Source organism: Serinus canaria, chromosome 11, assembly GCF_022539315.1.
Source record: "Serinus canaria isolate serCan28SL12 chromosome 11, serCan2020, whole genome shotgun sequence".
Classification (NCBI taxonomy): Eukaryota; Metazoa; Chordata; class Aves; order Passeriformes; family Fringillidae; genus Serinus; species Serinus canaria.
The window spans coordinates 8,600,971-8,621,957 of NC_066325.1; the positions used below are offsets into that span (position 1 = coordinate 8,600,971).

The 20,987-nt window shown below is 39.4% G+C and overlaps 2 protein-coding genes across 8 annotated transcripts in view; one reads left to right on the forward strand and one right to left on the reverse strand.

Annotated features, from left to right (window-relative positions):
• The window catches only part of ADCY7 (adenylate cyclase 7), a 59,751-nt gene extending 53,761 nt beyond the window's left edge, over positions 1-5,990 (forward strand). For all 6 annotated transcript variants that reach the window (XM_018914573.3, XM_018914574.3, XM_018914578.3 and 3 more), the window contains 6 exons: positions 64-219; positions 857-1,003; positions 1,441-1,548; positions 2,325-2,439; positions 2,951-3,075; positions 3,193-5,990. In XM_018914573.3, coding sequence (XP_018770118.2) covers positions 64-219; positions 857-1,003; positions 1,441-1,548; positions 2,325-2,439; positions 2,951-3,075; positions 3,193-3,339 — 798 coding nt within the window. In that variant the 3' untranslated portion in view covers positions 3,340-5,990. The remainder of the gene's footprint in view (positions 1-63; positions 220-856; positions 1,004-1,440; positions 1,549-2,324; positions 2,440-2,950; positions 3,076-3,192) is intronic.
• Positions 5,991-7,164: 1,174 nt separating this feature from the next.
• BRD7 (bromodomain containing 7) lies at positions 7,165-20,430 on the reverse strand. 2 transcript variants are annotated; one of them, XM_050979095.1, is made up of 17 exons: positions 20,288-20,430; positions 19,754-19,962; positions 19,221-19,350; positions 18,813-18,870; positions 17,545-17,689; positions 16,276-16,386; positions 15,762-15,946; positions 14,877-15,000; positions 14,187-14,262; positions 13,575-13,682; positions 12,864-12,996; positions 11,989-12,100; positions 11,056-11,112; positions 10,136-10,247; positions 9,849-9,992; positions 8,642-8,785; positions 7,165-7,689 (listed from the first exon to the last, which is right to left on the reverse strand). In XM_050979095.1, the coding sequence occupies exons 1-17, from the start codon at positions 20,334-20,336 to the stop codon at positions 7,625-7,627; spliced, it is 1,962 nt and encodes a 653-aa protein (XP_050835052.1). In that variant the 5' UTR covers positions 20,337-20,430; the 3' UTR covers positions 7,165-7,624. The 2 variants fall into 2 exon arrangements, with proteins under 2 accessions (XP_050835052.1, XP_050835053.1); XM_050979096.1 differs by lacking the exon at positions 20,288-20,430 and adding an exon at positions 20,051-20,208.
• Positions 20,431-20,987: the final 557 nt, after the last annotated feature.

The following is a 20,987-nucleotide window of genomic DNA, read 5'->3' on the forward strand; positions in this document are numbered from 1 at the left end:
TGCCTAATATTTTTCAGTGAGTTATTTTATGGATTTAATTTATCATATTTGATCTCTTTGCAGATTGACTATTACTGTCGACTGGATTGTCTGTGGAAGAATAAGTTTAAAAAAGAACATGAACAATTTGAAACTATGGAGAATGTTAACAGGCTTTTGCTGGAAAATGTACTTCCAGCACATGTTGCTGCATATTTCATTGGAGAAAAACGAAATGAGGTGTGTTGAGCCTCCCCTATGTGAGGGACAGCAAATTGGATTTCTGTGATATGTGTTACACATGATGTGGAAAAGAACACAGACTGTAAACTTCTACAGTCTTTGCCTCTTGATTGTATTCTAAGATATTTTGTAAACCCAAGAACTTGTTAACCAGATGACCTCAAAAAAATGAAAACTTCTAGTGTCAGTCCCTGAAATCTGTTCTCAGAATTAGTAGTTCAGTTTCAGGACACAGCTCAAGTTTGGCAAATATTTAAATGAGATTTACTGCTTTCCAAAGACTGTATTTTACCAGAGAGGACAGGTCATAGTTTTTAGGGAAATGAGTTGAGGAGCAGATAGTGCCTCCAAGAGAGTTCAGTGATAATGATTTTTTTTTTTTTCTTTTTAAGAAATCTCATTCTGCCAGCATGTCATCAGAGAGAACAATGCAATGTCCAAGTAGATGAAAATGTTTAAGGAATCTCAGCTTTTCCTTAGGCAAATCCACTTTGTTAATGGTTCTGATAGAATAAGAGATGTGGTTGGCTTGATAGGAAAGCTGTAATTTGATTATTGGTTACAATCAAGTATCATGAGTACCTGTGGGGGAATGTGGCTGCTGACAATGTGTGGGTTTATTGCTTTCCTTTAGGACTGGTACCATCAATCCTACGACTGTGTCTGTGTCATGTTTGCATCAGTACCAGATTTTAAGGTGTTTTACACTGAATGTGATGTCAATAAAGAAGGTTTGGAATGCTTGAGGCTGTTAAATGAAATCATTGCTGATTTTGATGAGGTAATGAAGCTTCTCTCAAAAATGCACTGGATTACATATTTACTGCCAAATAAATGTTTCACTAGATCTATGAGCATTAGAGGGGGAAAAACAATTTTTATGCTGTACTAATATTTGACTTAAGCCTTGCAACCTTGAAAGGTATTTTCCTATCTGGTTGGGATTTTCAAGTATATAATCTAATCCATTAGAAGTATGGCTTGAAAGTCCTGACTTTAAGGACTTATTTCAGTACTTCAGTGCTTTCATTTCTCGTGTGAGTGGGTAGAGCAAAACTGTGAAACTAATCCTCAGTATTTTATCTAATCTTTGTGTGAGGGATAGTATTGCTGGAGATGTTTAATGCTTATGGTAGACAGTATAAGATTTCTGGTTAAATACTACACTGAAATGAGGTATTAAAGTCTCAAGTTTTTGTTTTCTTTCCATTCAAACAGCTCTTATTAAAACCTAAATTTAGTGGTGTTGAAAAAATAAAAACAATTGGAAGCACTTACATGGCAGCAGCTGGGCTCAGTGTTACACCAGGCCAGGAGAACAACCAGGTATGTTGGCTCTGAATCTACCTTCAGTATTCTGTGGGTGCATAGGTGTGTTCAAAGTAACAAAATGTAACATGATACAAAAAAGTAAATAATGAATGGTGACTTCCTGAAATGTGGAAAAAGATGACAAAATTGTATTGTCTCCTGCTGAATTCACTATTTATCTCCTAGCTCCATTTTATTTCTGAATTAAGGTATTCAGTCTGCAATCCCAGCATACATTTTACATCTTTCATCTTTGATTCCAGTAATTTAAGATTCCAGTAGTTTAACATTCCTAGATGCATAACAGAAGGGCTCTTACAGTATGGGAGTCAAAGAATGGGAGAAAAGAAAAGGCCATCTTAGAACTGGACAGTAGGCTTTTTGTGATACCTGAGACTGGCACAGAAAGAGAATCCTCAAGTTCCACATGAGGTCTGTTACTCAGAAGAATTAACAGCAATTTCTCTGGCTCATTTTCAGTATAGGAGGTTTGTCTATGACATTAGAATGCATACAATAATATACCCAAAATATTTAAAATTAAAGATGAAACCCTAAAGGGCAGACAATAATTTGTTATAAAATTTAATCATATCACACTTGTTGCCTCATAGACATCCCAGCTGTATTTACTGGAGTTTTGAAATTCTGCAGTTCTGCATTGACAAGAGGGATGAGTGGTCCCATCGTTACAGACACTTCAGTCACTTCTAAAACTGCTTTAGAGTAGCAGCCTGACACAGCCTTTTGTGTCGTAATTTGGTCATTAATCTGTGTTATGACTTGCACAGGATAGGGAAAGGCAGCATGCTCACATTGGGATTATGGTGGAGTATGGAATTGCCCTGATGAGTAAACTGGATGGCATCAACCGACATTCCTTCAACAACTTCCGCCTACGTGTTGGTAAGTTCTGTTTGTGGGGAATGGGAACTCCACGGCTCAGACAAGTGAGAAATGGCAGGGTGAGGTAGGTGCCAAAGGCAATATTGTCTGGTCAGCTTTTCAGACAGGCTGGGCTCCTCCACGGATAGGCTTTTTCTCATCACTGGAGGGAGCAGCAGGAAGAGTGCAGTGGATGACTTCGGAGTAAGTGAAAGATACAGATGAAGAGCGAAGTACCCTGTTAGTGACTGATGACTAAAGACAGTATTGTCATTACAATGCTCATTTCTGTACATTAAAAGTAGAAGAGAGAGAATTTTGCTTTGTACCCTAGACTTCCTATTTTGCAATGAGTGAGTCACTTCACATCTCCTGAGCCTCAGTATGAATTCTTACAGAACAGCACCAATACTGATTGCTAGAAAGGTATTGCAGAGTTAAGTTTCAGGATGGTTTTTTCCCCCTGAAGCTACAGCTAACACAATCACAACCCTTTCTACCTCAGTAATGTCACCTGCTTGTGTTTCTGCAGGGATCAATCACGGCCCTGTGATTGCTGGTGTGATTGGTGCCCGGAAGCCTCAGTATGACATTTGGGGCAACACTGTTAATGTTGCCAGCCGAATGGAGAGCACAGGGGAGCTTGGCAAGATCCAGGTAAAACCATGAGCCTTGCAATGTCCAAGGTATTATTTCTAATTGGCCGTGGAATTTTGCTTTAATGTGAATAATCAGAAGAATTTCACAAGAGTTTCTAATTCTTTTCACAAAAAGGTCACAGAAGAAACAAGCAAAATACTACAGGAGCTGGGATACTCATGTGAATGCAGGGGACTTATTAATGTCAAAGGCAAGGGAGAACTGAGGACTTACTTTGTTTGCACTGAGACAGCCAAATTCCAAGGCATGGGACTGAACTGAGGCTACAATGAAGTTAATCAAAATAGACTTAGATCTGCCTCCCTTCTGTGAAGACGTAGAATTTCCCTCCCTATGTGAAGGACTTTATTCTAAAAGCATGTATATACTGTTCCAATCTCTTCTACATCTCAAGATGAGAGAATTTTTTTTTAATAAAGAATTCTGAGAAGTTCCTAGAAGATACACAACCATCAGTCTGAAAAAGACTACTTTTTCCTGAAGAAATTTGAGGATTTACCTGGAATTGCCATGAGGCCTTTCCAGTTAGTTGCTTTCCTTACCTGCACTGAGAGTCTTAACAGCTCCAGTGTCAACCGGTGTGGATGCACTGTAGAACTCGTTCCCCTGTTAAACATTCCATTGCCTGCTTGACACACACCTGCTTACAGTATTGTGTTTGTCCTGACATGTGTGCTGACACTGAGGGCACTGCTATCCTGCTCTGAATGCTGAACACACTGCACAGCAGAAGACAGCTGAGTAATGGGAAGAGGAATGCAAGGAAACTCAAGTGTGTCACATGATAACTGTGCTGAGCTTTTGGGAAAAAAAACTGAATTGCACAGTATGGGGTCACTTCAGCACCCTCACCTCCTCCACAGCAGTACCTTGTGTTATGCAGATGTTTTCATGACCAAGAGCTGATCAGAAATAACTTTAATCTAGTTCAGTGTGTTTACATTATATTACATGTTCTCCTTTGTATTTCTCTGTAATTAGTATCTGTATGTGCATCTTGTTCTGTCATGGTAAATCTTAAATTTTTTACTTTTAATTTCAAAAAGTAGAACTGATGGTGAGGAGCACAGGGATCAGGCTCTGACAGCAGCTGGTGTTGCTGATCCCAGCAGGAATTTTGATTCTGTGCTGTGTTCCTGAGGGCACTTAGGGAAGAAAAAAAAAAATCTGTTCTGAATTGCTGGGAAGCTAAAGAACAGGATTACTAAAATAGTATTAGAAACAGTAGCAGATACTGTATAAACAGAACTGTGTCTGTGGTGGGGTTTGTTTTTTTTTTCTTCTGTTCTTATTTCAATGATTGGACTAGCCACTGGCTGGTTACTATGCCTTTCAAAGGCAGCACAGTTTTTTTCTTAAACTGGTTTTGAAGGTTACAAAAGGATGTATAGAAAAAATGTGTTCATAATGAAATGTTTCAGCAGAGCCCCAGTACTGGAAGTATGAGTAGAGCATTCATAAGATCATTGAGGAATAGTGTAAATTAGTTCAGTTTGTAAGGTTTTTAAGCTGTGTCTTGGCTAATTTCTACACTGGCATTTTTTATTTACTGCAATCTCTTAATTTATTTGCTGTTGGTGGAGATGACAGTAGTTTGTAAGGCTAACATCTTGTGCCCTGTAATGTCTGTTACTAAGGATGGGTTCCCCCTTTCCCCTTATACCAGGTTAGGGCTGGACAGCACAGTGATTTGTGAGTACACTACCTGTATGGTTGAGCCTTACTCCTCTACAAACAGCACTTCCTCATGCTTCTGGGTTTAGTACCAACCCATCCTGGACAAGTGTTTAAGCAGTCCTGTGCTTTACTGCTGCTTTCTAATTACTGTGTAACTTCTTTAGAAGAGGAAGTGACTGTATTTCAAGACAGGAACAAACCTAAATATTGTCCAGCTGTGGATAAAAAAATCGTACTTGTAGTCTTTGTCAATTTTGTAGATCAAATCTATGTGTGTGGTAGGTCTCCAACAGAAAATAGCATGTAAGAAAACTTGAATTTGAGGTTGTAAGTTCATGCGTGGGCTCTGCTGAAGGACGAAGTGACATACTCACTGTCTTGTTAGTCCAAGTCAGTGTTGTAGCTGAATAAACCTTCAAACAGCTTCTGCTACTCTTGTATGTTGTGTATTTGTAGTTACAGGTGCTCAGCAAGCATATCTTTAGAGATATTTATTGTTTTACAGGACCATGCATGTGTCAAAGGCTCCTTTCAGCAGTCTTTGATGTCATGTTAGGTAAAGTGACCATTTGTCTCATGAATCTATTTTAAAAAGTGCATTATGCCTATAAATAGAGCTGGCTCTGAAGTGCTCCTGTTCATAGAAGTAGCAGACTGTAGATGTAAGTTATCTATGAAAGAACATTTGCTGTCTGTAACAGCATTTTGAAATGCTTTTGTTTACATGATGTTGCCTGTAAGGCTGGTAACTTATTTGGGTGTAACTTCAACTCAATCTCATTTGCAGAAGTGGCAGGAAGAGCTGCAGCTTCCAAAGGGGAAGGAGTTGGGTTTGGTTGCAGGTTTAAAAAGAATGCTCACTTGGTGTGCTGTGCACAGCCTTCTTGGGGAAGTTAGAAACTGTGTGTAATGAAAAAGAGGATGACTAATTTCTCACCAGAATTGGAACTGTATAATATGAGAGCTATATTCAACCACAGAAAAAGTTCAACTTAACAAGCAACTGTATTGAAATAATTGTTTTCAGCAGTCCTTCCGAGATTGAACTGTGAAACTTAACATTGAAGGAACAATCTTGGTGGAAAAATCTTCCTTGAAGCATTATTTCTTTTTTCTTAAATGGAAAAAATGGCACTGTATCCAATTTGAAGAGCTAATAACATCTGAAACTGGGAATCTGGTTTAAAGAACAAACTTGTGTTTTTACTATTAAATAAAAAGCTTATTGAAACATGTCTGGTTTTGCAATTATTTTGGAGATACCCATGAAAAGGAGGCATATTTTTTATGTGCTGCAGACTTAATGGAACTGTTTTTACTCATAAACTAAACTCAGTATTTATCTTTTTAAAAAATGTTGCCAGTAGAAAATGCTTAGAGTGACATCCACGTGTTCAACAGCTGATGAGAAATACTTCTGTCACTGGCAGCCACCTCCTGCACCATCTAAAAGGTGAGTGATGGGCAATGAGATGCTATGGAAGGAGCCAGTAAGGATCTGGCTGGCACATTTGCCCTGAATCCTGTCTTTTTCTTGTAGCATGAAAAAAATTTATATGGTAATAGAAGAATTTATTCCCTGGAGTAATAATTCAGCTGCTATTACCTGGAACTGAAAAAAACTCCAGTGGTGACTATTAAGTCTTCTGGGACAATTGAAACTACTGGAGAAAAACCCAGGGTGACAGTTAAAAATTTTGCAATGTATTTTAGTAATTGTGAAAGTTTAAAAACAAATCTTTCTGCAGCCTTTTCAGAGAGGAAGGAAGCAAGGATGATGTTGGCCAGAAGACTGAGGGGGAAAGGGTAGAATTCACAATGCTGTTTGGCCTGTAAGTTACCTCTTAGTTCAGTTCCCTGACACTGCACACATCAGCAATGGCTGGAACCCTACAGTTCATTCCTCTTGACTCCAGGGTTATACTGGAATCAGGGATTAAAAAAAGCAACATTTAAAAACAATTAAGGATGCCTATGCTAGAAGTCATGTGTGCAGCACAGTGTGATGGTGTGAGAACAAATGGGGAGTACAGGGAAAGCCTACTTGGGTGTGCCACTGGCTGCACCTGTACCCAGGCACTGCTGGAGCTCTCTGTGCCTGAGAGCTGTGCTGCTGGTCTGCACCTTTGGTGAACAGGGAACTGTCTCTCCATGTGAGAAGGCTTTCTGATAAACAAGCCTAGAACCATTATCCAGGCACAATAAGAACTGTCTGCCTGAGTGTCTCAGAGATGAATGTACCACATCCATGAGCTACTTGCTGACAGTAAGTGTTGGTCTCATTTCTGGTCATGGGTCTGAGCTTGCCCTCCAGTTTTAAGACACTGTAAGTACACAGGAAGGTTCTTCTGAGAGGAGATTAATTCAAAGTATCACAAAGCTGAACTTTTGTTAATTCATCACACTGTATCGGTTTTGTATAAAAAGTTTATTTCTCTTCCTCATGTCCATGAGAGTTGCACAGTAATTTTAAAAAGGGGGAGTTGCATGTTCAGACACTAATGATGTTTGCACTAACCAGACTCAGAAACAAGTCTATATACATTGCTTCTAGAAACTTCTGATTGAGTCCCTGCACCATATATAGGCACATTGTCATTATGCTTTGACTTTTCCAGACACTTGGTTATTTAGGAAAACTTAAATGTGGCAGAGGAGCTTAAAAATATTAGAGAATGCAAAAAGAATAATTTAGTGCATTTACATAGCAGAAGTAACTAATACAAACCCTTCAAAAGCCATCAGCTCCAAAATTTAATAAACAAAAGTAGTTTAACACACAATAAACACACATGGTGAATGCACCTGAAGGACATTTACCTGGTTCTTAAACAGAATCAAACAAACAGCTGTAAGATGAACAGATTGTTCAGCTTGTAACTGCATCACACTCGTTTTCAGGAACAGTGATGGTCTTTTTAGGCTCTTCAAAGTCTGGAAGTGACAACAGATAGCAGGTCACTGACCACAGAATGCTCAAGTGAAGACATGCATATACAGCAGAGCAAGCCTCAGGTCATTTGCTATTTATGCAGATAGCCCTGTGTTGGCTATTTTTTCTTCAACAGTCCCAGAAAATCCTGTGTTTCTTTTGGTTCTGTTACAAAGTCTCTGTTTAATGTTATGGAAAATAAAAGGCTTAATAATTTTGAAACTGAAATTTCTTGAGCAGTTTCCTTAAAAATAGGAATGAGTTCCTGAATTAATCCTGCCCTTTCAGTTAAAATATTATTTAATGAAAACTTTCATAAAACACAGATTGAGTAAATTTGTTGTGTGAATAATGTTTTGTGAGAAGAAATTCTTCCTGCCCTACCCCAACTCTGGTTGCTCTTTTGCTGTGCATGTTATAAATGGGGGAGGACAGGGTCTGGCATTGAGACTCCACTGACCAGACTCCCTAATCCAGCAAAAACAGCCACTACTTTTGGCTGGACGGGGTGAGCTGAACTCCCACTGTCACGTTCTAAAGCATGACAGCTGGCCAAACTAAGCAAAAGGCCTGCACAGCCAAAAGCCTGGAGAAGAAGGAATCACGATGTTCTTGTTTTAGTAAGTGAGGAATTTTAACTCCTCTAGTGCAACCTCACGCAAAATGGAAAAAGTTAAATTAAATGAATTACTGAGATTTAAAATCTGGCAGTGCTGTAAGCTGGATTGTAAAGTAACCATGTAGCTGAACTGAAGTTCCATACACACAAAAGATTAATTTTGGACTGAGACCAAAGGCAGCAACTTTCCATTTGAAACAGAATTTAAAAAGGAGAGAAGAACTGAAAATTGGAACCACACTTCTGCAAAGTTTTACCACAAGCCAGTCTAAGGATTTGCAGATGTGGTTTTGTTCCAGCTGAACAGATGCTACACGATGTTTTCATATACTCACCTTCTGTCAAATCTACCCAGCTGTCTTCTGCCTCAGGTAGAGGAATTGAGATTCCCATTGCTTTCCTGATCCCATAGGTACTGACAATGTCACCTGGAGTCACTTGCTGGGCAAGTTCCTTCAGGTTATTGGTTACTCTCTCCGCTGGAAAACGTAAGAGGATGTGTTTATATGCTATGTATAGACACCAAATTGCTGAATCACCCTGCAAACAGTTCAATTATTTAGTATAAAAGCAACTCTGTTAAATAGTATTTCTAGACCAGAAGAGCTGTGTTGTGCTGTATGCAGCCATGCAAGACATCCTGGGACCCAAGAGACCAAGTGAGAAGAACAGGGGGAACAAACAGCTGCTGTCCAAGGCTTGCTGCCATCAGGAAACACCAGAAGTTAAAGAGTAAGTTAATGAAACCTGGGCCACACATGCAGCAGCTGGGAGAGGGCTAGTGGCACCCACACAGCACTGGTGTTAGTAATAGCTGGAATTTGGGATTAAGCACAAAGCTTTGGATATAAAGAGAGACTGTTCTTGTTGCTACAAATGTGGTTTTTCCTCAAGAAGGAAGCCAGAAGTAGTGAAACATAAAAAAAGATAGTATTTGATCTGGTTTAGACTAGGTCATATTTCTTAAGTAATGGGGAATTTATCTAATCACATCAATGTGGTCTAGTTTAGACCATGAATAGTCTTGCACAAGTCAGTTTTACTTGCCAAACAGGCACTCTGCACACAGTGCTATCTTAGAGGGCTGCCATTAACAAAAGCTGTGTAGCTGATCTGTGAGACAAGCAGGTTTACTCAAATAACTAAAGAATGCATGACTGGTATTAATTAGTGTAACTCAACAGACTGATAACCAGATCCATCCAGGAGCACAGCTGGCCTTGTGATAACTTGGTAATACTTAAGCAGACCTGTTCAAAGACATCACAAATCTCATGGAGTTATTGGTACTTGGCTATTTTCTGCCCCATGGCATACAGGAGCTTCAATCAGTTCTAGGGACATTTAGGAATAATGAGGGAATACTTGTAATTACTATTCAAGATTTTCATCTGGTTTTACATCCAAAGAAGTTTAAGTTAATCCTCTAGGCCTAACAGAGCACATAACCTACACTACAGCCCTTGAAATTTTTTTTCTTGGAGTTGATACCAGTTGGGACTTCATCAATTCTGCAAGAATGATTAGAAAAAGTGTATTTACCCAAGTGCATTTCTCTGTAAGATGGACCCAGAAGACAAATCATATTAGGAGGTGGTTTTGTGCTCAGTCGTTCATTTTGAGCGTCCTGGAGCTCTCTGAGCAGCTTTGTTGTTTCATCAAGTTTCCTTTGGAAGATTTCAGCCTCTGTTTAAAGAGAAAAGAAAGTCCTGACTTGTAAGATCTAAGTAAAGTCCATTTACTTACTTTATAGTACAAAATATTGCAAGGGACTGAGAAACGAAAGGAGTTACAGACATATCAGAACTTTGACTACCAAGAAGACTCACCTTCAGAATCAAACTCTTCTATAGGCATGCCAAAGTTTGTAACTGCTTTTAGAGCTGTAAGTCTGTCGCTATTAGCAGCGTCCAACCTGGCAGCAATATCAATTTCCATAATCTGAAAAAAAAAAAACCAGCAAGTAATAATTTAGATAATACTCAGCTCAGCCTTGAAACAACAAAATTGTCTGGGGAGATAAATACAAAAAGGAAAAGTTAGCCTGCTCTACAAAAGTAACTGAACATACAGAGGAAAAGCTGACAAGACACTCTGTATAACTTACTGTTCTACAGTTATTGTTTACTCATTCTATTTCATATGCAAATACAAAATAGCATCTGCCAAAACCATTGGGCATATACACAAATGATGTGGTGACTTAAGATCAGCATTCCAATTAAAAAACAGTTTAAGAATTCCTTCAGCTCACCTAAAGGAGATTCTATCAAAGATCTGGCTGCAGATGAAGAGATGCTTCAGGAGAGCACCCCTGGCCCTAGAACTGCTTTCTCTAATTGAGCAAAGTTTGGGTGGAATGATTTGAGATCTATAATGTATTGCCTATAAGGGGCACAAAGTGAGAACTTCTCAGAGACTGCTACATAACATGTGGCATCTTACATTCACACTACAAATTCATGTTAAATGAAACCAGATTAAGATAGAAACAAAGCTATACCTTTGAACAATCACAAACAAAAATACATAAGCATTTTCTTCCAGTTCTCTTAATATATAGTAAAGAATTAATGTTTTGGAGAATCTTACTCTCCTCATGCCTACAAAGGGACACACCATTTTCACAAGACTTGCAGTTTGCCCAAGTCTCAGTGTTGTTGTACACTCCTGAAAGTTTTAGGTCATTTTATAACTGTGAGCTTGGACATGTTGGTTGGAGAAGTTAATTAATAAAGAAAAATTTTACCTTTAAATCTTTCACTGCATCACTTCTTTCCTGTGGGTCTTCCGCTTCCTCACATGGCTGAATAAAGAAAGGATTTTTAAAGAAGGTGTTAAAATTACTCTTTGAAATTCAAAGTAAAATCTTACAAGATGCCATATTTTAGGTAAGTATGCAATGTCAAAATGTGCTTTCATAGTAAAGCAAGTTATAATGCAGCTGTTTTTTAGGGTCTTTCTTGGGGTACTAATGTTTACTGAAATAGATTTTTTCAGCTCAGGTTTTATTTCTCTTTGCAAAGTTCACAGTGATGTCACATCAGAGACTATTTACTGGAGTGCAGGAAGAAAAGGAAGGGTGGTTATTAGAGGCTGAATTTTTTTCTGTTTCTCTATGCTATTGTATTTCTCTTAATACTGCCAAGAGTAAGAGGCCAGACCTTGACAGTCAGTGCCACTACAAGAAAAGAGCTGGGCATGTAATGCTAAGAAAAGTATTTCTTAAGAATTTGAAGTCACTGTTCAGTATTTTTACATAGCACATGTTTGAGTTTAAAAGCATGGTACCAAGTAAAGGGAAAAAGTACATATTAATTCACCTGAACTAAACAGTGGCAGCTAGGAATGTGATAAAATTTTCATGGAAAAAAAAGCCTGTCAATGATCAACTTAAACAACTGCTTATTGGTCTTGAAACAATAGTTAGTGATAATGGGAACGGGATAATGGACAAAGAATGGGTAATTATATCTCTATGTAGAGTATGTTAATATTCACTAATTCACAATACAATAACTCCTTTCCAGAAAATCCTGCCACTGGAGGCAAAGATCAGTCTTTACTTTCCAATTCTATCAGTTAAAAGGAAGCCCATCAATAAGATCAGCATCATCTTTCTCTTGGTTTAGAGCTTGTGTGCTAAAACCAAAGACCAGATAGTACACAAATCCACTCTTACCATTTCTAGTTCTCTGAGAGCTCTAGAATGTCCTCCTTTAGTTAGAACATCCAGCAAACTATCAGCCATTAAGAGAGGATAATCCTGGGATTTCATAAAAAAATCCTGAATACTGAAAGAATAAAGATAGTTATGGTAACTACTTTCACATCAAACATTTAATGTAAAAATGTTACACACGATCAAACCAATATGCACAGCACAGAAAACACAAAAAGTAGCACAAGATCTGATCAAAATGGATTGCTTTAGTTTAATTATGCCTGCCTTCTGTAGCTGAGGAATCCATTCTGCATGGGACACTGAAAAACTTGGAAACGTGTAGTGTCTCAGGCAGCTGCATAAACACAAAAGCAAACTTGCACAGGCCCTCCACATTTACACTGTACTAAAGTATTCCTCCCTTTCCTAAAAATTTATATCACTGTGCCTGCTCCTTGTGAAATTCTCATAAAACAAAGGGACTTTGAAATTTTTACAATCAAAAATAATAAACCAATAGAATTATTTTTACAAAGCTGTATCTCATTCAAGGCAGTAATTAATGTGAAAAAACCCCACCAGTCTGTATAAACATTTGTACAACTCAATATTCTTCTGGCTTTGAACATGAGTCCTTCAGTTATAAATACATCTAAGTTTAGACAGTGTACTCCTAGGAATCAGCAACATCAAAATTCTTCCACCTTGGCTCATTTCACTTTAGAGGCAGGTTCTTCTCCTGAAGTGTTTGTTTCTAACACAAAAAAAACCCTGTGAGCTCCAAAGACAGCAGAGCCATCACTCCACAGCAAAGCCAGCCCATCCTGCAGAGAGTTGCATGTAACTGCCTCTGTCCATGGGAGCTGTACTGTGCATGCTGCTTGCTGAATTACCTGGAAGATCCTTGATTAGAGTCTTCCCCATATGTTGAGTAGATTAGGTCAGAATCTTCTTTGCTTATGTTGGCAAACGTCGAATCATATGTTGGTGCATAGGAACTGAAGGGCCCATAATTCAAGTATGTCACTAATGAATAACAAGAGTATTAATTATTACCCTGCTTTGCATGCTTCAGATAGAAATGAGAATGGGCTGTAAAACAATCCTCAAGAAAAAATTTTGAAGGAATGTATTTCTTAAGGTGAAAACACGACTTCACAGAACGCCATCTGTTTACAATGTAACAATTTTTAGTAAGATCTAAATCAAATGCATTTGTATTTGCAAATATGTCATTAACACCACTGTGTGCCTTAGCACAACATGAAGAAGGTTCTCAGGCTCACCCCTGCTCTTTTAAAGCCACCAAAACCCTTTCCCTATCTGGTTGTTTCCCTTCTCAATGTAGATAAAAAATAAATATCTTGCCCCTTTAGAATGCATAACTTAAGCTATGGATACAGAAAATCACAGAATGGTTTGGGCTGGGAAGGACCTAAAGATCATCTAGTTCCAACCCCTCTGCTGTGGGCAAGGACATCTAATAATGTGCTTTATCTTTAGAAATCCTCAGTTCCAAATTTATGAGCTAGCAACAAGATCAATACACTTTGTTTACATAAGAAGATTTGTATTAAAAAAAAAAAAAAAAAATCAGCACTTACCTGGAGTAACCTTGTTTCTTTTATCTTCTTTGAAGCCCTGTAATGTATTAACTCCTGACTGAAGCCTTCCTGCAGTCATTCCCAGCTTTACAGGGCAGTAACCTGGCTCTGCAATAGGACATACCAAAGTATAGAATCAGAGAAGGCATATGAAGGTGACAAAACTCATTTAATACTCACAGCTAAGAACTCAAAATAAACAGGACATAGCTCTCAAAGTGTGCTTTCCTATCCAAATGCTTCATGCTAATGATCTGGGACCCAGACAGTTCCTAATTCTAAAACATCTGTGACCTTCTGGGTCAGCAGACACTGCACTCTGTACATGGACCAGAAATAAGAGGATCCCAAGAAATTCTCCAGCAGCAAAAGTGTTCTTTTGCAGCTGACACAAATCAGAGAACCAACAGCACTGAGGGCTCCCACCACCTGCCCCTAACAACAGCCACAGCTGAGGCCCATCTACATGATCCTCCAGCTACAGTTTTTCCAATCCAGATCTTTATCAGGCTGGAAAGAGGCATTCAGTTCTTGGCCAGGATTTGCTCATCTGCCTCTGCAAAGATGTCAGGTATGTAGAAGTCACTTGTTACCTGAACCATGCCAACTCACCTCCCGCAGCCAGGTCAACGGGATTAAGAAGGCCCAGAGTTGTTGTACCATCTGGTTTTCTTCTTTCAAATTCACACTGAAATATGATTAGACTATTTTAATTTACATAGTACTTGAAATTCATGGTCCTTAAGCTAATGAAAACATTTAATGAAACTGTCCTATCTGCAGAAATAAGAAAGGAAATCAGTCACTCAAAATTGAGTGCTGCTCTAAATTTTTACTTTCACTAGATAATTTTATTATTGGTATAGGCACAAAGAATTAAGATATTATGATAAATATTAATGTTTCTGCAGAGGCCAAGTGACCAAAAAATGTAGAAAATGAAACAAGCATAGTATTACCAATCTGAGTTTCTTCTGTAATATTAATAACCTTTGATCAGGTACATGTCTGTTTCAAAACTATGAGATTTTTTTGAAGGTCAGATTTATTTTCTTGAGCTTTCTACTATTCATCCTTTTCTATTACTTTATTGAAAATTTTAGCTCAACTTGCTCTGCTGATGAAATTCAGCATGCATTCAAATGGCACTTTTATTTTAACCTTATGATGTTACATAGATGATCAGTGGTGTAAAATGGTGTAAGCAGCAGTAAAAGCAGCATTTTATGAGGTTTCAACTGGTACAAGAGGCCAAGGAAACCTGATTTATGGAAAAGAGCTACCAAATCCCCCAGTGCTTACCTGGCTGTTGGCAAGGCGCCTGGTTAGCTTTCCTCCAGACTCCTTCACAATCCGATCAATCTGCTCTTGCTCCCTCTCCAAGCTATTGCTCCGTAACTTGTCTTCAAGCAGGTCTTTATCCTTCCTGTGAATGTACCCACACAGCTTAGGGACTAGCTGGACACCAACTGGCTAAATAGCACAACAGGATACTGTGACAATAGTTTTAGCCAACTCTGTACCTGGTTTTGTAGACAAAATAACTAACAACAAAAAAGAGTGCTGTTGAATATGGCAGTATTTAATACAGCTGGGGAAGGTATGTGACAAAGGTTTACATCAGTAAATGCTAGGCTAATACCTGTAAAGGTCTCCTACAAAACTAAGATACTCTTGGTATATTAGATGCTCTTAATTTTAGTATCCAGCATTTATTTACCTAAATATTTACCATCTAAATATCTAGTATTTCTAGATATGAACAGCTATTTCAGAAAGTACACTTCCTGTAGCTAGGCAGCTCCCTGTTTCAAATACAAATACTATGAAAACAAACAAACAAAAAGTAATTAAAATTGGCTACGTAGCTTTTTGTGCCAAAATGCTTAAAAGCATGTTTGCAAGCTTTCTCCAAAACTACATAGTGTCTGTGAAATGGACACTAAACCAGAAAATAACTGAAGGAATGGAGTTCATGAATGGTACATGGTTACCTACACTCAAAAATGATTGTATCATAAATGATTTGGTCTTAATAGATAAGGATGCTTTATGTAAGTATTGATCCCTTGAGATGAAAATGTCTAAGCAGTACCAGAGAGAAACCCACAACCACTGGACCCTAAGTCATCTTGTTTCTGTAGCATTTAAAAGGTGTATCCTACAATGACTCAGTCAATACTTCACTTTTTGTGCTCTTTGCTAGGTGTTTTGAATGCTTTGGTGTCACCGTCCATAGGTTCTCCTCTCTCTTTCCCAGGACCATTTTCCTCTTCCCCAGTTTGCTGCAGTTCTGTCTTGTCCTTCTGCTTCCTTGTCTTCTGCAGGTCAGCCATGAATTCTATACTTTGTTTCAGGCTCTGAATTCTCTCCTGAATAACATGAAAATCCTTTTATTTGCTGCTTCAATTAATCTTTTTGTAACCTACCCACAAAGACTCATTTTATTGGAGTTCTTTCTTTCTTACACTAGCAAACATACACAGAATCTAGAAGGTGAAATACTAAATGCAACTATTTCTACAATGACTGATCTGGCAGCATTACTAAAACAATGTACTATTTATATTCCAATATACAAGCATTTGACAAATACCAAGCAAGGTTTTATTAATTTTCAAGAGATCCCTGTAAAAGGGATAAACAGAGATCAAAAAAGAAGCAGTATACTTTTAAATATTTTTTTGGTGTTTTTTGTTACCTGGCTAAGTATCTTCATCCCTGAGTGCAGCAGTTTTTTTGCAGCTTTGTAGTAAATGGTGTCTGGTTTGTTGTAAATCATTGCATTATTACACATCAACTTGAAGTTATCCTGTTCAAACATGAATAATTTTGAAATGAAAGTTAATTTTACAGTGTACTACACTAATATTCTTGTTGCAAATGGGGTGTCTTGAGCTTTAGGGAAAAAAGCTTAGAAGAATCCATTTAATTAATGAATTTAGGAAATCTATTAAAACTGTAAACAGGGATAAGTATGTAACTTTGTTTTAAGACTTGAATCTATCAACCCAACAAACATCCTTAAAGTAATTTAAAGTGTTCAGTACTGTTTGTAGTTTGTAAAGTTTTAAGGGAAGCCTCTTAACTACCTATCTCCTGCTGGCCAATCAGCAGTCATTAAAACAAGCAACATAACAAAGACAAAGAAAAGCTGCAGTGCAAAGTTAAATTATTACAAAGACTATCCCAAAGCTTTAGTCACAATGAAGAAATGTATGCCTGTTTGAAATTCAAGTGAGCTAGAAACTGCACTTCTATGCTCACTGCAGCCTCTGCAGGCGGATATGTTTTATCACATCCTCATCTCTTTACAAAGTTAAAATTAAAAACTAACCAGAAACAGCTCTTACAACAGGGAATGCTCTTCTTAAGTTTTGGAGATCTAAAGAAGAACATGCAAGAAAATGCAACCAATACTATTAACTAAGATCTGCCTAATTGTTAATTACACACAAATTACATCTCTCAGGTCCTCATCTAGCCCAGTAAAGAACTGGATGAGGACGTTTATAAAGTATTTCTGACAAAGAAAACAAAACAAAACTAGGCCCCAGATCTTTTAGAAGTTCAAGGAGGCTTTCAAACCAGGCCCTTGAATCCATTAGGCACACTACAGCACCAGGACAAGGGGTTGCTGTCACTGGGGCCAAGCTCACAGTGCCTTCACTTGACCTCCATGAACAGACTAGCCTGGAAAAAGTAATAGACCTAAAATATGCTGAAGGACAAATGGACAGATTCCATGCAATCCTGCACAAAACCTGAAACCATCTGCATCTTTTTGAGATGCACATTTACAAACCTGAAGTGTTTTATAGGCAGAACTTACTTGCTCACAAAAATTCAAGAAGAAACATTCCTTGAGGCAGAAGTCATTTTGGCATCTTTCTATTCCCATAAAATACAAGCCTTCAAGTCAATTGAGCATAATACACCTCTGTAGTCAAAACAAAATTCAAAACATTACCTTTAGTTCTTCTATGGACTGGTACCCATTGTTCTTGATCTTCTCTTTCATGGTACTAAAATCCATCGGGTTTTTAATGATCATGGAATAGCCAGGGGCAATAAAGTCAGTCACAGGAAATGAAAAGAAAGAACTTGGATCCTTTCTGTTAAGAAATGAAAGATTTTTTTTATGTTTCAACTTATAACAAAGAACTGAGTTTGGAATTATATAGAAAGGAAATAACTAAGCTGAAAAGAAATAGTAACTATAAAGAGAGAAATAGCTTGTGTCAGCATAATCTTCCCCTTTCAAGGTTGAAAGGATCTCATATGCAGATCCACACACCATGAAAAAAATACTACAAATATATTTCAGAAGTTCTATATTTTAATAACTATCTGTGTACCCCAGAAGATGAAAAAAACACCATTTTTTAAAAAGGTTTTACATTTTAACAAAGGCATTTTATACCATATTAGAAATAATTAAAAAATAAAAGAAATATACAGAATATAAGAATTCTTGTCATTCACCACTTACTCCGAAATTATCAGAAGGGAAGAGACAGGGTTCAAAATCTAAAATGCTGCTTTTTGTACGCACAGAAAGGGAGCCAAAACTAACACAGGCATCTTTTGATAGTTTAAGGTTCTTGAAACTGACACCACACCTAGGTCTTGAAAATTTACAGATAAAACTTGCAAAAAAAGTTTCAAGCTCAGCCTCGTGAGACAGCTAAAGGGAAAGATCTTTCAACCACTCTTGCACAAAATGCACATACTCTTAAAGTCAAGAAATATTATCTTAAATAAGAAAAAGAACTACTTGAAAGAACTGAAGACTTGATTGTTTTAACCAAAAGACATGTGGTTAGTAAAACAGTAAGAGAACATGGTTGAAGTTTTGAAGTGCATACTTCCTTTTCATAGTAAATAATGCCAAAATAGGAGAACTCAAGGTAAAAGAAACTTTGGCAAGTTAATTATAATCTCTTGTGCCTTCCTTTCAAAAGGTTCCTGTAAAGAATGCATCATATTATTGGAAAATTTTCCTGGTTTTGAAAGCTTTTTAAAACTACTGTGAACTTTGAAACTGGAGGTGTTCACAAGAAGCCTAAGCTGAAGAGAAGTTCTAAGTACACTTTCTTAAACTAGCACTTAAATTCCTAAAACAGCCCTCTTAGCAATATATTTACCAATATTTTCACTCAGCTTTGTGTGTGCCCCTTCCCTTACTGGATGTTATTTTCACTTCACAGCTCTGCAAGCCTGTAGCACAGACATTACCTCTGCAGCTGTCTCATGAGTTGGTTCAGAGCTTCCTGAAGTGGTGTCTGCTCCACCTCTAGACCAAAAACAAGGGGAAGGGGGTGAGAAACAGCGTGAGGCAGAACTGACTGCATTTCCAAGATATTAAAAATTAACTAGACAAAACTGATGCACCTTGAGAATGGCAAACCCCACAATACCTACGGAGGATCTACATTGCCCTTACTTGACACTCTGCTCACCCTGACAGAAGTATCAAAGGAAGTGTACAGAAACCTAATTCCAAACTTTTGCACAAGGTGGAGAAAAACACTGAGATGGCACAAAATGCCAAGTCGCTTACTACAGAAGTAAACAAAGAACAATAAACATGAGTCAATTAAAGAAAACAGGAATTAGCAAAAGAAATTCCTTTTTCCCCCCTACCCTCCTGCTTGGATAAAGTGCTCGTCAGTGGTTTCTCTGGTGACAATTCCATTCTGATGGGGGTCTGACATTTCATTTCCTGTTCTCCTTCACTGTCTCCATGGTCTCGATCTCGTTTCTTTTTATCCTCCTGGAAAGATTGTTATGGAAATGTAAGAGCACCTGCAAACCCTGCATTATTAATGTACATAATGCTCTCTAGATTTTTCAAAACATATTCACAAAGTTTAAAGATAAGAATAGTTTGTAAGTGCTTAAAAATTCTGTATTCTTTATGTACTGTCTCCATCTGCTGGACACTGAAATAATTCAGCCACACAATGCAATCTATGACTGAATTAGTTTTATAGAAAATGTGACAACTATCTGGTGTGTATCCTTTAAAAATGAGATAGGAACACCTCACACACCTAGGCTGAATGTATTCCAGCTAAAGAATGTAAGTTACACTCGTATCTGTTGACCTTTTTCTGTGAAACACAGAGAAAGTCAAAACATTTTTTTTGCTAAAATGCAGTAGCATGAACACATACCTTAACTTTTCTCCTTCTTTTCTCCTTTTCTTCGCCAGGAACTTGTTTTTCTCCTTTCTTTCTCTTTTTCCTTTTTCTGTCCTTGTGTTTTTCATGTTCAGATTTGTCTTCGTAGAGGCTGGAATCAAGTCCTGCATTTCCAGTGGAGAGCTCAGCAACTTCATTTCCTCCAACTTTCAGCACCAGCTTCAGTGGCTTTTCTACGTACTCTTAAACCAGCAGAGAAATAGGCTGTGTGAGTACCAAATAAAACACACTCCCGTCCTCAATAATCCCGCGATCGCTCCTCTTCCTCACCGCATCATTTCCTCATTTCCAGTCCCTGCAGCTGCTTCTCCCCTGCGCAGAGCCGAGCCCGCCGCCCATCTCCCGACCCCGGGCCCGCTCCCCGCAGCCTCAGCCCGCAGCGCTCCAACTGCCCCGGCGCTGGGCCCGGCGGGGCGCGGCGGGCGCCGCTGGGGGCTCCAGGGCCCGCGTCCGCTTCGGGCCGCGCTGCCCGGCGGCCTCTGCCCGCCTACCCCCGTAGGGACCCACCCTCGTAGGGATGTTTGTCCGACTTGTGCTTCTTGTGCTTCTTCCCCATGGCCCCGGCCCGGCCCGCCCGGGAGAGGCCGCGCTGTTGAGGCGGAGCCCGGCCCGGCTCCGCGCGGCCCGCAGCGGGCGGTGGCGGCCGCAGCGCCCCCTGGCGCCCTGGAGGTCTGGCGCAGGCGCAGCGGTGGGCGGGTGAGCGGCGGCGGGGCCGGGCAGCGACGGGATCGGGATCCGCCCTCCCCGAGCCGCCGTCCCCTAGCCGCGATCGCCCCGCGCCTGTACGGGGCGAGCTCGGGGCATTTCCCCTCGTGAGCAGCCCGGGCAGCTTCGCCTCTCCAGAACCCTCACGGCATCCTACCGAAACAGAGAATGCTCAAGGCTGGAAGAGACCTTTAAAATCATTAAGTCCTGCTGTCAAGCCAGCACTACCCCTACAGCGCATCACCCTGAGCCAGGTGCACGCACCTCTAAAACATCTCTAGGGATGGTCACTCCACCACCTCCCTGGGCAGCCTGTTCCAAAGCCAGATCACCGAATAGTGATTTTTCCCCCCCACTAATATTTAATCTGATCGGGCCTGTCCTGCGCCTGCCCGCAGCCTCCCGCGCCCTCTCCCCTCACGCAGCCGCCAGCAGCTCCTCCCTGCTCGCCCGGCGGTACCCCTTGCCCTCGGCCTGGGGCGCGCCGTGCCCGCGTCCCTGC